This window comes from Elephas maximus, chromosome 19 (assembly GCF_024166365.1).
Source record: "Elephas maximus indicus isolate mEleMax1 chromosome 19, mEleMax1 primary haplotype, whole genome shotgun sequence".
Classification (NCBI taxonomy): domain Eukaryota; kingdom Metazoa; phylum Chordata; class Mammalia; order Proboscidea; family Elephantidae; genus Elephas; species Elephas maximus.
Genome location: NC_064837.1, coordinates 32,990,059 through 33,005,718, shown reverse-complemented (window position 1 = coordinate 33,005,718; position 15,660 = coordinate 32,990,059). Strand labels below are relative to the sequence as shown.

Below are 15,660 nucleotides of genomic sequence, written 5' to 3'. Positions count from 1 at the left end.
TAAATCACAGAAAACATAATAAAAGGGAAGCTGAGCTGTTATGTGCTCTGCTGAGACATCAGCATCCATAGTGCACCAGGTTCATGGCAGGGTTGCCATGATTACGATCATAGAAAAGTTGAGAAAATATTGCCCTCTAGAGGTAGGTCTCATTAACCATTTAAAAACAAAACTTTTAAAACCTAGAATCCATGATATAACAAAGTAAAAAATACATAGAAAAAGGCAAAATATTTCATGAGCAGTAACAATGCAAAACAAGAAAATTCAAGTTAGCTTTCAAATTGCTCATTGTTTATCTGACATTTAAGGGCAAACTTTCAGAGACAAAAAAATGCGCCATTATTCTAAAGGAAGTAAAAAAAAAAGGAAGTACATTTAAAAAAATAAAATATCCACATAGGGTTTAATTAGTTTTATCATGCTAATTTATAAAGTATAATTTAGAGATAATATGATATCTTGAGTTCTCAAAGAGACCCAACAGGTTATTTATTTTCCTCAAAAACCATGTTATCTTTATTGATTAGATGGTTTCTTATCTTTATTGATTAGATGGTTTCTTCAGTTATTGCTTCTTAAATGAAGGCAAGTTGTTTTCAGGAAGGTATGATGAAGTCACTCTTTTAATCTGCTTTCCTGAAAGAACTTATCTGGTCACTCTGAGAAACTATAGAAAGTGACATTAAAATATTTAAAGTACGCAGGAGTTTGGTGTTTAATAAACTTTAGACAACCTTTTTAAAAAGATGATAAAAAAAATTATAAGACAACAAATTCACCAGGAAAATTTCCTTAGACTTGAAAACAACAAATTAGAAATAAAATTGCAGCTAATCTAAATAAAGTACTTATACTGAGTAAAAACCCAGGTACTAAACTAAGATAGCCTAAAAGAAAGATTTTTCTCCATTTAAAATGTATATACTATTTATATACTCTTTCATATGAGGCATAAAATTTAAAGCAGAGCTACAATGCATATGATTGATTTTTCTTGGCAAAAATTAAAACATACAAATGGAAACTTCAATCCACAAGTAAACAGTGATGTGGAAAGAGAAGTCAAGAAACATCACATTATTATTGATTGTCTTAAGTAGGTGAAACTATATAAGGCTGAAATGTGTGGTTGCTTTGTATTTACAGTTGTGATGTGGTCTGTCTCAAGAAAACTACTGATCAGCAAAAGTAAATAATTACAAGAAACCATCAAATAAAGGCTATAAACAGAATCTCTGAGTGGTAAAAAGTATGTATTACACAGATGCTAAAAAGAAAAGTAATGTTGCCAGTTATTCAAAAGCACTTTACTGAAAAATGGAGTCCTCAAGTCCAAGAAGTCAGAGGCCTTCTCCAAAGGCTGAGAGTCTCACCAACTACTTCTTATTTGGGAGAAGCAGAATCTGGAATTCAAGTGCCAAAAGCTGTGACTCAAAAGATTACTCCTCCTATGAGGACCAAGAGTTAACTGGAAGGGAGAAACTTCCAGGAACCCTTGGGAACTACAGAAGTATATCCAAATCCCTCTGTTTACACCATGGAAATAGTGAAAAAATAAATTCCTAACAGCCCGATGACAGAGTGGACTCGATATTCTTGAACCTAAAATGGAAAACTATTTTATAAAATAAAGGAATGCAAAGGCTCATTAAAAGCTAGATTAATTCCTATATTCTGGAAGTGCGGTATTAAAAATGTGCAAAAACAGACTAAAATGATAAAATAATACTAGTAACATTTTCAGTTTTGTGTTATAGTCCTCGTTTCAGAAACATCTCAAGTAAATCTAACAATACTGAGCCCAATAATGCTATAAAAGCCTGCACGAAATGGTAAGTTCAAAATTACATTTAATTAACTCATTATTCAATCATTCATTTATTCTGTTTTGTACACAAGAGGCACTCTACTAAGAAAATGAAAAATGAATTAGTTCTAGACAGCTCCTCTATAATAACAGTGACAACAATAATATTAATTGTTGTTAGGTGGCATCAAGTCAGTTCGGATTCACAGCAACCCCAGTACAACAGAACAAAACACTGCCTGGTCCTGTGCCATCCTCGCAATCATTGTTATGCTTGAGCCCATGGTTGCAGCCACTGTGTCAATCCATCTCCTTAAGGGTTTTCCCCGACCCTCTGCTTTACCAAGCATAGTGCCCTTCTCCAGGGACTGGTAATATATCCAAAGTATGTGAGACAAAGTCTCACCATTCTTGGAGCTTCTAAGGAGCATTCTGGCTGTACGTCTTCAAAGACAGATTTGTTCTGCTCTTCTGGCAGTCCATTGTATATGCAATATTTTTCATGAACACATTTCTTCTTTGGTCTTCCTTATTCATTGTCCGGCTTTTGCATGCATGTGAGGTGACTGAAAATACCATGGCTTGGTCAGGTACACCTCAGTCTTCAAAGTGGCTTCTTTACTTCCTAATGCTTTAAAGAGGTCTTTTGCAGCAGATCTGCCCAGTGCAATACATCATTTGATTTCTTGACTGCTGCTTCCACAGGCATTGATAGTGGATCCAAGTAAAATGAAATCCTTGACATTTTCAGTATTTTCTGCATTTATCATGATGTTGCTCATTGGTCCAGTTGTGAGGATTTTTGTTTTACGTTGAGGTGTGATCCATACTGAAGGCTGTAGTCTTTGATCTTCATCAGCAAGTGTTTCAAGTCCTGTTTGCTTTCAGCAGGCAACGTTGTGTCATCTGTATATCATAGATTACTAATGAGTCTTCCTCCAATCCTGATGCTGCATTCTTCTTCATATAGTCCAGCTTCTTGGATTATCTGCTCAGCATACAGATTAAATAAGTATGGTGAAAGGATACAATCCTGACACACACCTTTCCCGATTTTAAACCACATAGTATTCCCTTGTTCTGTTCAAATAACTGTCTCTTGGTCTATGTACAGGTTCTGCATGAGCACAATTAAGTGTTCTGGAATTTCCACTCTTTGAAATGTTATCCATAATTTGTTATGATCCACACAGTTGAATGGCTTTGCATACTCAATAAAACAGGTAAACATCTTTCTGGTATTCTCTGCTTTCAGGCAAGATCCATCTGACATCAGCAATGACATCCCTCATTCCACGTTCTCTTCTCAACCTGGCTTGAATTTTTGGCAGTTCCGTGCTGATGTACTGCTGCAACCACTTTTGAATTATCTCCAGCTAAATTTTACTAGCATGTAATATTGATTTTATTCAATAATTTTCACGTTCTGTTGTCCTCAATAGGATAGTATCCATACACCTACAAAGAAGACCAGTTGATTCGACTATTATTCAAATTTTCACACCAACCACTAAAGCCAAAGATGAAGAAACTGAAGATTTTTACCAACTTCTGCAGGCTGAAATTGATCAAATATGCAATCAGGATGCATTGATCATTGCTAGTGATGGGAATGTGGAAGTTGGAAACAAAAAGAAGGATTGCTAGCTGGAAAATATGGCCTGGATGATAGAAACAACACAGGAGATTGCATAATAGAATTTTGCAAGACCAACGACTTATTCATTGCAAATGCCTTTTTTAACAACATAAACGGTGACTATACAGGTGGACCTCGCTGGATGGAATACACAGGAATCAAATCAACTACATGTGAGGAAAAAGACGATGGTGAAACTCAATATCATCAGTTGGAACAAGACCGGGGCCAACTATGGAACAGACCATCAATTGTTCATATGCAAGTTCAAGCTGAAGCTGAAGAAATTAAAACGAGTCCATGAGAGCCAAAATATGACCCTGAGTATATCCCAGCTAAATTTAGAGGCCGTTTCAAGAACAGATTTCATGTACTGAACACTAATGACCGAAGACCAGACTAGTTGTGGGATGACGTCAAGGACATCATATATGAAGAAAGCAAGAAGTCATTAAAAAGGCAGGAAAGAAAAGACTAAAATGGATGTCAGAAGAGACTCTGAAACTTGCTCTTGAACGTACAGCAGCCAAAGCAAATGGAAGAAATGATGAAGTAAAAGAGCTGAACAGAAGATTTCAAAGGGTGCCTGGAGGAGACAAAGTAAAGTATTATAACAAAATGTGCAAAGACCTGGAGTTAGAAAACCAAAAGAGAAGAATGCACTTGGCATTTCTCAGGCTGAAAGAACTGAAGAAAAAAATTCAAGCCTCAAGTAGTAACGTTGAATGATTCTTAGGGCAAAATATTGCACAATGCAGGAAGCATCAAAAGAAGATGCAAGGAATACACTGAGTCACTGTACCAAAAATAATTACTCAATGTTCAACCATTTTAGGAGGTAGCATATGATCAAGAACAGATGGTATTTGAGGAAGAAGTTCAAGCAGCACTGAAGGGACTGGCAAAAAAAACAGGGCTCAGGAATTGACAGAATACCAACTGAAATGTTTCAACAAGTAAGTGCAGCACTGGAGGTGCTCACTTGTCCATGCCAAGAAATTTGGAAGACAGCTACCTGGTCAACCAACTGGAAGAGATCCGTAGTTGTGCTACTCCAAAGAAAGGTGATCCAACGGAATGCGGAAATTATCAAACAATATTATTAGTACCATGTACTAATCCTGCCTCATTAACATAATAAAGACAACCATTCCCAAAGAGGTTAGGATTTACAAAACATATTTTTGGGGAATACAGTTCAATTCATTAACACCCAGTCTCCTAGAGGACTGTTTTCCCACACGCCCCCTTCTGCTTAAAGCCACACCATCATAATTCCCCATTCCACTAAGAAAACAGAGCAGGCTTTCAACTCCTCTTTTCCCTTCAACTGTTCTCCATTTTCTTTCTTCCCTTCCCATCAATGCTCCTTGAAAGGCTTGTCAGTACTGGTCTCCAGTTTCTCTCTTCCCTTTCCTACTAAAATCTACTTCCATCAGGCCCCCACCAAAGCCACTCTTATCAAAGCCACAGGCCCTCTACATTGCTAAATCTAATGGTCTTTTATCTTTTTCTCAATCCGTATCTTAATTAACCTATCAGCAGCATTTAACACTTTAATAACTTCTTTCTCTCTGAATAAATTTCTTCACTCAGCTTCTAGGATTTCTCATGAAGTTTTCCTTCTACAATTGTTGTTGTCAATTGCCAGCTAGTCGATTCTGACTTCACGTGTGGCAAAGCAGAACTGTGCTCCCTACAGTTTTCCAGGCTGTGACCTTTCAGAAGTAGATTGCAAGGCTTGTCTTCTGACGCAGCTCTGGGTGGGTTCAAACCACCAGCCTTCCAACTAGTAGTTGAAGGCTTACCTGTTTGCTCCACCCTACTTCACCTATAGCTGTCCTCATTTCATTTGATGGCAACCCCATCCTTCTGCTTTTTCAGGTCCATTGTCCTACTAGGCACCCTTACTTCTTTTCTCTCATCCTTGACATCCAATGTATTGGAAATTCTCATGCCCTACTGTTAAAATATATCAAGAATCCAATTACTTCTCATAACGTAGCTCAAGCCCCCATCTTCTCTCACTTGGATTTTTACAATACTTTCCTAAATGGTGTCACTAGGTTCCATGCTTGTCAACCTACAGACTGCATTTTCAATATAGATCTCAATATAGACACAGTCTTATCGTTTCCCTCCTATTCTCAAAACCCTCCACAGCTTCTCTATCTCCCTCTGAGTAAAGGTCAAAGTCTGATGTGACCTGGCCACAGTACCTCTCTAACTTCATCTACTATGCACGTTGCACACTCTGCTCTAGCACGCTGGCCCCCATTCTGTCCCTTGGATACACACCAGGCTGTTCCTTCTGCTTGGAGCACTTTCCCCAGATGACTTTCTCCCCTACTTCTATCAGGTCTTTGCTCAAATGCCGTCTCTTAGTAAGGCCTGAAGGAAGCATAATAACTTTAAATTACTATCCTCTCCCAGGCATTCCCTATTCCCCTTCTTGGTTTTATTTTTCTCCATAGCACATTAAACTACCTATCATACTATATAATTCATTTATTTATTCTGTTTATTGTTCATCTCGCTCCACTAGAAAGTCAGTGGGGGCAGGAACTTTTTTTCTTTTGTTCACTGCTGAGTTCAGAACAGTGCTTGGACGTATTAAACGTATTAAATATTAATTAATAGCTGTTGAACAAATGAATGTATTTTACAGATACTGACACAAAAAGCAATGACATCATGAATGAAAATTTTTCATTCTGAAAAGTAGTGATTTAAATCTAAGTCATTTTTTATAAAACAAATTCTAAAGATCGTTCAAAAATCTGGCTCAGAAGTCTTAGAATCTCCATTTTACCAAATACTATGTGACATGCCAAGATACAAAGACAAACAAGGAAGGCGATCTAATGGGTGACACAGGCATGTCAATGAATAATTATATATGATAATATAATAAAAGTATATACAGAGTACCAATACCTAGGCTATCACAGATAACACAACATCAAGGAAAGGCTTCAGACAGGAAAGGATATTTATGCTAGATCATAATCAAGTAAGGTTTTACCAGGCATTCAAAGATGTAAAGATTATTTCAAGTAGAGAAAAGTGTGGATACAGGAAAAGTTCCAAGAAATGGCATATTCAGGGAAAGGTATTGAAATATAGGTGTGGTGGAACAAGATGCTAGGAATAAGATGGGCCAGAAAGACCTTCTGTTACGTTTTAACAGTAGGATGAGACACTGAAAGGTTTTAAGCAGAAAAGTGGCAGATCATATTTCTATTTAACAAGAAAACTTCTCATGATAGTAAAAATATAGTGCTTGAGGAGCCAAGAAGCCATGGAGAAAAGGCTAGAGACTACTGTAACGTACAAGGTGAGAAATGATGCTCAAGGGTATTTAATAATTGTTGTGTCATAGACTTCCTGGATACTAAAATGGAAGTATACGGACTTTCTCAGAATAATACTTGCAAATGCATGAAATTACAAAGGAAACCAATTATACTGAAATACAGTTATTAAAATGCTACCATAATATTTATAATAATTTAATATAAGATGAATTTTATATAATAATATACATTTCAAAGAAGTGATGAGCATAAGCAATATTTCAAGATACATATTTTATATATAATATGATATAAAATAATTTGCAGTTTTATTGGCAACAGTCACAGGTACTGCTAATATTACTATCGTATGTTATCTACATTCATAGTAAAAAGAAATGCTCAATTTCGTTAGAGGAAAGTGAATATGAAGATTTTTTTTCCTGTCCATGTTCACAGACCCTAAGTTAAGAACGCATCTAGACTAAGGTCCAGACAAAAAGACAGAAAATGAAAGAGATATTTAGAAAGTATATATTTAAAATAAATAAACATCCTTCACTAAGAAAAAACATGGCAGGCAGATAAAATAATCCTAACCTAAACTGGATTGGCTCCAGAGAATAAAGAGGAAATAACCCTATATCAACTGTTATTTAACAGTTTCCTTTACTTTGCTAAAAAGAGCACAAACAAACAACGGTAATACCGCCAAAGCATGATTCATTTTCAAGATGAATCCCTCCCTGTTCAAAGGTTTACATTGTTTTTGACCAGCATCAGACTGTTTACCCACACAAACTGTAAATACATCATTTTTAGAACTAACCAACAACAATTCCTGTTCTGTTTTGACATGAAAGGTACAAGAAGAATACGAAGAAAAATCACCATCACTCTAATGTCTGTACTTCAAAAATGAGAAAAACTATGAAGAGTAGCGGGATCAAATCTTTAAGACAATAAAAATTTAACACATGTTAAAGGAAATCTTACAATTAAGTACTACAATACTGTCCAAATATCTTGAATCTCTACCTGAGACTTCTTCTGTTAGCTTTCTACAAAAATATGAAGAATGGAATTGCTGGATCAATGTATCAATATTATTCACCTATTGTAACTTATGTACCACAGGAATGCAAGATGTTAACAGGAGAAACAATGTGTAAGGAGAGGGGATATACTGAAACTCTCTGTACTTTCTGCACAATATTTATGTAAACTGCTCCAGAAAATAAAGTCTATTAACAAAAATATGAAGAGAGTTGTAAAAGCCACAAAGCTAAGAAAAAAACCGTATATTTCAACTCAGAAATCCAGTATTGCTCTTCAAGTGTTTCCCCTTTTACTGCTGTTAGCTGCCATTGAGTTGATTCCAACTCATGAAGACACCATGTGTATAGGGTAGAACTGCTTCACAGGGTTTTCAAGGCTGTGTGTGACCTGTTGGAATAAGATTGCAGGTCTGTCTTCTGAGGTGCTCCTGGGTGGGTTCAAACTTCCAACCTTTTGGCTAGTAGTCTAGTGCTTAACCATCTGTGCCACCCAGAAACTCCTATTTACAAATGACAAAATTCTTCACTGACTGACATTTTGTATCCTTCAGCAGATGTAATAAAAGCTACTTGTGGACAGTCATTTAATGTCTGTCTTTGCCCTTGAAGTATGAGATTCATGAGGATGTCAGTGACTTTAATTTTGTGCCCAAAGGACAGCACAACACCTGGTACGTACTTTGCCTAATAGAACAGAAAGAACATGAAGTAAAAAGGAGCTCGAAAGAATATTCTATGAAGATGTGTAAATGTAAGGAATATATATTCTTCTTAACTTTTCCACCAATTCATGTATGGTTTCTCTTGTTGACCTGGCTGCCCCACATGCACACTGAATCTTTCTGTATAAAGTCTTTGTGGAAATTTAAGTTAAGGGAAATTTTTAAAAGTCCTCAAAGAACCTATACTATATACCAAAATATACAACAAAATAATTTACATCCAAAAATGTAAATAGTTATTTATTTAAAAAAGTTATTTCTGAGGTAAAATTTCTTACAAATAGCTGAAAATATTAAAAACTTACGGCTTTCTAAACCTTATTTTTTAAAAATAAGTAATTTCTAAAATGACTTTTCATCTAGAACTGATTCTAAAAGGTTTTCACACTTGAAGATCATGGGTCACTAAGGCAAATACATACATTTTTCTTATAAAAATAATCAGGCCAAAGAGTAAAGCGTGATTTCAGAAGAAAATAAAACTCCAGTTTTTTGAGTTATAGTATTTTTCCCTGTATTCCATTTACCACTATGTATTTTTTCAGTCTACCTTAAAACTTCCTACAGAAAATATATACCTGGAACTTACTAGATATTGCAAAAGAATATGTTTTTCAAGCAGAAGTTAAAACAAATAAGGATTCGTTTCTGTGGTAGTCATAATCTCCATATATAAAATTCCCTATTCTTGAAAACACAGGACGGTCATCAACCAAGGAGAATCTGCAATGCTCTAGAAAAAGTGTCATCTGATGTCAACCAGCTTTTTAAGTCTTTCTGGTTGGAATGAAATGGTACAGCCACTTTGGTAGTACCTACAAATTTAAGATTCCCATAAGTTATGACCCAGCATTTCCACTGAGAAACAAGTATACCAAGTAACAAGTTCTAAACTGTTCACCGAACCAGTATATATAATAATCTCAACTGGAAACCACTCAAATGTCCAACAGAATACCATAAGAGTAATGAAAATAAATTAACTACGGCTACACACTTCATATGTATACAACATGAATGAATCTCAAACATAATTTTAAAAGAACCTAAATATAAAAGAAGATGTAGTCTATGACTCCATTTGTACAAAAGTAAAACAACAGTGTTGCAGGTTACTTCTTGGATTAGAACTATTTTTAAAAAGTAAGGAAGTGATTAACATAAAAGTCAGAATCATGATTTACTTTAATGGAAAAGGTGCACAAAAGGGGAATTCTGGTAACATTTTATTTCTCAGTTGGGGTGATAGTTATACAACGATTCACTCTGAGAGAAATTACTGAGCTATGAACATTTTTTTCCTGCAATTTATCAGTAGAAATCCTGTTATTGCCGTTGTTACTTGCCATTAAGTCAATTCTGACTCATGGTGACCCCATGTACGCAATTTAGAACTGTTCCATAGGCAGATCATCAGGACTGTCTTCCCAGGCATCTTTGGGTGGGTTTGAAAAGCCAATCTTTTGGCTAGTAGTTTAGTGCTTAACAGTTGCACCACCCACAGGGAGACATTTTAAAATAAAATACGATGCTGCTCTATCTAAAATATAGATGACTCATGAGTACTCCTTTCTAACAATGAGTATTTCTTAAAGACCTATAGTACTAGCCCTCTCTAACAATTAATATTCCTCAAAAAGCTACAGTGCTGGTCTTGGCTAAAAAGAGCATATTTTAGATATGAGGATCAGTTATGAAAACAGTCTCAAACTTTATATTCCAGGTACCCCTTAAATACTGAAAAAGAGAGGGAGTTCAAATAGCATTGTACCAATCACCATTACTATATTAGCCTCAATTTATTAAATGATTTAATAAACTAAGAATGTCCCAAAATGAGCCTAAGATCTTATCTATGCATGAACAGATTTTTTTTTTTTTTTATCCCAAATCTATAAATTAAGATTCGGGGGAAAGAAGATTGTAAGGGACAGTGAGAAAGAGAAAATTAAGTTTACCATGCAAAGGTGAGCCAGACGGGCTGCTCGACAGGCCTGGAACAGGACTGCAGCGGCCCCCTTGCTTAGACGTCAGTTCTTGTTCAATTTCTTCCAGCCCAGCACTTTTCTGGAAACGGCTCATGCGATTCACTACTCGCGGTGACATATGTGTACGAACACAAGGCTGGCCACCATAAGGGTTGATGGGGAAAACATGGGAAGTCCCCCGGAGCGTACTGACCACAACCCAGCGACAGTCATGACTGAAGCAGATGTCTTGTACCTAAAAATAAGATAAAGAAAGACACAGCAATGGATGACACTACTTGTATTCATTTAAGAATATCACATATCACCAAACAGGAATAGAAACAGTTGCCTCGTTGGCAAATTTACTTAAGGTCAGGTTATAAAGAAATTTTGTTCTGTAATTGTTTCACACTGATTGCAAATTGTGATGGTTAATGTTATATGTCATATGTCAACTTGGCTAGGTTATGATTCTCAGTGGTTTTGACAGACACTATATAATCAATGAAAACCCTGTTGGCGTAGTGGTTAAGTGCTATGGCTGTTAACCAAAAGGTTGGCAGTTTGAATCCGCCAGGCGCTCCTTGGAATCTCTACGGGGCAGTTCTACTCTGTCCTATAGGGTTGCTATGAGTCGGAATCGACTCAACGGCAGTGGCTTTTTCAGGTATGTAATCACCTTCCATTTTGTGATCTGATGCAAGCAGCCAATCAGTTGAAAAGAGAGTTTCCTTGGGGGTGTGGCCTGTCTCCAGTAAATAAATGGGTATTCTGGCAAAGCTCGCTCCCTTTCTGCATTCTTCTCGTAGCTTGACCTCTAGTTCTTGGGATGTATACCTGCAGAAACCTCTGGCCTGCTGCCAAAATCCCCATAACCCTGTGAGCCAGTAGAGGTCTCCAGCCTCCTACCTGACCTGTAGATTTTGGGATTCTCACCCCTGCAACCACGTAAGCCAGTAGAGGTCTTTAGCCTGTTGCCTGACCCACAGATTTGGGACTTGCCAGCCCCTACAATTGCATGAGCCATTTCCTCACAATTGCGTGAGCCATTTCCTTGAAATAAATTTCTCTCTATAGATATATCTACATACACTTCACTTGTTTAGCTCCTCTAGAGAACCCAGACTAAGACACTAATCAAAATTCTTTATTGGAATTTGAGAAGATTTAGAGCAGGTTTTGAATTCTGTCCCTTGCTGTAGACAGAGCCAATACAAAACACAGAACCTAGGCAGTTTCATCCTATTGGCCTATAAAACTATGAGCCAAGATATGAGTCAGGTCCTTCAACAAATATCTTTGGGCACCATGCTAAACGCTACAGACAAAGAGGAGAAACGGAAATAATCCTTGTGCTTAGAGACTAACAGGAAGAAACCCATGTAAGAAATTTACGATACTTCATTGTAAGACTACTGCTAGACAAATATCTCATTTTCAATACATGGATAAACCCAACACGCTGCCCATTTTGACTACTATGACATGTCCAAATGAGACATTAATGTTATTATTAAACAATCTTCTGAAAAACTGAGAAATTTAACTTCTAGGAATTCTAGTATTATGGGTAAAATGTCATTCCACAAGTATTTTAACCTCTGTAGTTTTTTTTTAGTTTAGTCAGAAACGAGCCCTGGTGGCACAGTGGTTAATGTGCTCAGCTGCTAACCGAAAAGTCGGCGGTTTGAACCCACCAGTCGCTCTGCAGGAGAAAGATGTAGCAGTCTGCTTCTGTAAAGATTTCAGCCTTGGAAACCCTATGGGGCAGTTCTACTCTGTCCTCTAGGGTTGCTATGAGTCAGACTTGACTCGATGGCAAAGGTTTTAGGTTAGTCAGAATTGACTTGATAGCAACTAACAACAATAATTTGCCGACACTGCAGAAGTTGTGCAGTGGTAGAATTCTCACTCTCCATGTGAGAAAACAGGTTAATAGTGATCGGTTGAAAAACATGATTAACATAATTAATGTCAATGAACTGTACATGTGATGATTGTTGGAATATCAAATGTTTTGTTACATGTATTTACAACAATAAAAAATGCTAACAAATTTTTAAAAAACAAAAGCAGGAGAAAGGGAAGGGGTCAGACAAAGAAAACTGAAAACAGAAGCAAGAGAACAGAAATACAACACCAGAAGAATTCAATATATTATCAAATGCATTTCTACATACCCGAATCAAATACATAAAGGAAACTGTCTTTAGGCTTACTGAGTAATTTGTGTTCCATTCACAGCGGGACTGAACCATGTTATCTAAAACCTTCTACCAAAACACTTATAATCAAGACCACTGCCTGGTCTGTCAATGAAAAGGGGTTTCCTCCTTTTATTTTAGGAATACTTTCTGATGTGAGTGGTGTTAACTATTACTATCAAGGCAGAAAGACAGAATTCCACCTAACTGCTTACTTAGAAAACTGCTATTAGAGAAGTGATTCTGCTCTCCGACCTTGAAGGCCCATCAGCACACACAATGAACAGAGAAGGGTTACTGAAGATATTAGGTATCAAGAGAACTAGAGAAAGTTTAATCCTTTAAATGATATTACAGAGGATAACACACGAAATGCAAAATGATATAATTGCTGGTACATCAAACTAACTGGATGGTTTTTCAAACATTATTAAAAACAAAATAGACTATGCAGGCTGGCAAACTAGTAATAAAGTCATGATATCACCTGCATGGTTTTGGATCTTAATTTTGGAAAGATATCATCTTCTAGTAAACATTTTCTCAACATAAAACAGGAGGGCTAGATGGGAGTTTTACCTCTGATTTAGTTCTCAGTATTAAATATCATGAGAAATCACATTTACTATGTACAGGTTATGTAATTACGATACCCAAAGTTAAACAAGCACAGGTACCTCTTGCTCTCCAAACTCCTGCTCTCAAATTTAGGAAGCAAACTGATCTTTTTTTTTTTTTAACTCTCACTATTCACTGTCCTGAATTCAGGAACTAAGCAGATATGTACAGCAAAGTATATACTAGATGTTCAAATTTAAAAATTCTATTAAACTGAAGCATGGACTATCAGAGTGAGACAAGTGCTGGTTTCTTTTAAAGGCTGACAAGCTTATTCTGTGAAGGTCCAGATGGTAAATATTTCAGGATTTGCAGGTGAGGAAGTAAAATCAAGAATACTATGTAGGTACTTTTATAACAAGAGAAAAAACAAATTTCCACAACATCTTTACTGATGACATTAAAATAACATACAATAACATTCAGTGTAATTTTTTTGTAATATAGGTCTATTAATGGGAAGACAAGAATTCTGTTTCAGAGCACGTAATATTTCACTTAATTGGGGTTCAAAGTGAATGTACCTTGTCCTCAGATAGATTACAGTGCTTATCTATAAAAAGTATTCTTAACTTCTGGGTCGTATAAAACAAGTGCAGGCCCACATTTGACCTGTGGCTCTTAGTTTGCCAATCCCAGTTTTAAACCATTATCATATTGGTCAATGTAGTCAAGTCGGAGAAGCATAGGCCTCAAAGTAGAAAGGGCCCCTGAAAATCTAAGGTCAAATAAAAAAAAAAAGGAGTAAGAAATCCTCAGACCAGTAAGTACTGTCCCTGTAGGTTCCTCTGTAGGGTCCTCTACAGGTACAAAAAACCTTCCCATGGAAAGAATCCTTACAAGATATAAGATAGAAACATGAGATCAGTGAAATTAAGGTTCTCCTCTAAATTCATTAGCAAGCAGGTGTTTTCTTTGTAGGGTGAATATAGCTGCACTATAAATTTTACTACAAAAATAACACGATTATTACCAAAAAATCATTTTAGGAAATAAAAAATCACACACATGCATATTAATCCCACTACCCAGAGACAACTATTTCTTAGTATCTTGCAAAACATCCTTCTAGATGTCTCAATGCATAAATGGATTTTTATATATATGTCATATAATAACACATTGCCATCCAATCAATTCTAACTCACAGTGACCCTATAGGACAGAGTGAAACCGCCCCATAGGGTTTCCAAGGCTGTAACATATTTTTACATAAATAACACACGCTGTCTACGTTTGTTTGCCAACTGCTTCCTCTCCCTGCAAAGTATTTTCATAAGCGCTGCTAAGCCAATTTTTTTACATGTTGCTGTAAAAAAATTAGCATAGTGTGCTTACAAAAATATCTCACAGGGGTAGGGAGTAGTTGACAAACAAACATAGAAGGCACACATTATTCGTGTAAAAATATGGTAATCTTTACAAAAGCAGACTGTCACATCTTTCTCCCATGGAGTGGCTTGTAGATTCTAACTGCCAATCTTTCAGTTAGCAGCCAAGCACCTAGCCACTGCACCACCAGGGCTACTATATCATATAATACATATATAGACACATGCAGAAACATAGCCACACACACATACAATTTCACATTAGAGAGCTGTACATGCTGCTCTATAAGTTATACTTTTCACTAAACAATGTGTCAATAAATACAAATCTATGGTATAATTTTAAATTTAAATGGCTACATTGCATTGTTTTCTGAGGATAACCATAATAAATCAAACTCCTACTATAATACATTTAGTTACTTATAATTTTTACTTTTTTTTTTTTTTAAGGTTGAGTTAAATATTTGAATCTTGGCACTCTTTTCTTGTCCACTTTTCAGCATAAATTCCTAGAAGTGGAGTTGTTTGTTAAGAAGGCATACACATATATATTTTAATACATATTGCCTAACAGCCTTCTAAAGAATCTATACCAATTAAGATTAGAAACCAGCCAATTTTGAAATGTAAATAATCTATAAACTTAAATGTTATAAAAGATGTGAAAGCACATAGAAGTAGTGTTATGAGATCTTACATGTCATTATAGGCTCTATCTAGAGCCTGTTTTTCATAGGAAACGTATCTATCTACAGGCACAATACCTGGCTCTCTACGGCCAAAGAAGAATTTGTAAACTACTCTGTACCTTGAGTTACTATATATAAAATGAGAAAAATAACAATACCAATCTCATGAATTGTTAGGAATTAATGAATTATAGGTAAAGCACTTAAAGCAGTACCTGGTAGTTAACAAGCACTGTACAAAGATATTTTCTATTATGATCATTATTACCATAAAAATAAGTCCCAAATTTGTCCATACTTCACTGTTTTCACTACTACCA

The 15,660-nt window shown here is 36.0% G+C and overlaps 1 protein-coding gene across 1 annotated transcript in view; it reads right to left on the bottom strand.

Moving 5' to 3' along the window:
- The window catches only part of BCAS3 (BCAS3 microtubule associated cell migration factor), a gene marked incomplete at its 5' end in the record, with an annotated part of 619,175 nt that overhangs the window by 361,437 nt on the left and 242,078 nt on the right, over positions 1–15,660 (bottom strand). Inside the window, one exon of the mRNA XM_049861336.1 lies at positions 10,484–10,748. Within this exon, the coding sequence (XP_049717293.1) occupies positions 10,484–10,748 (265 nt within the window). The remainder of the gene's footprint in view (positions 1–10,483; positions 10,749–15,660) is intronic.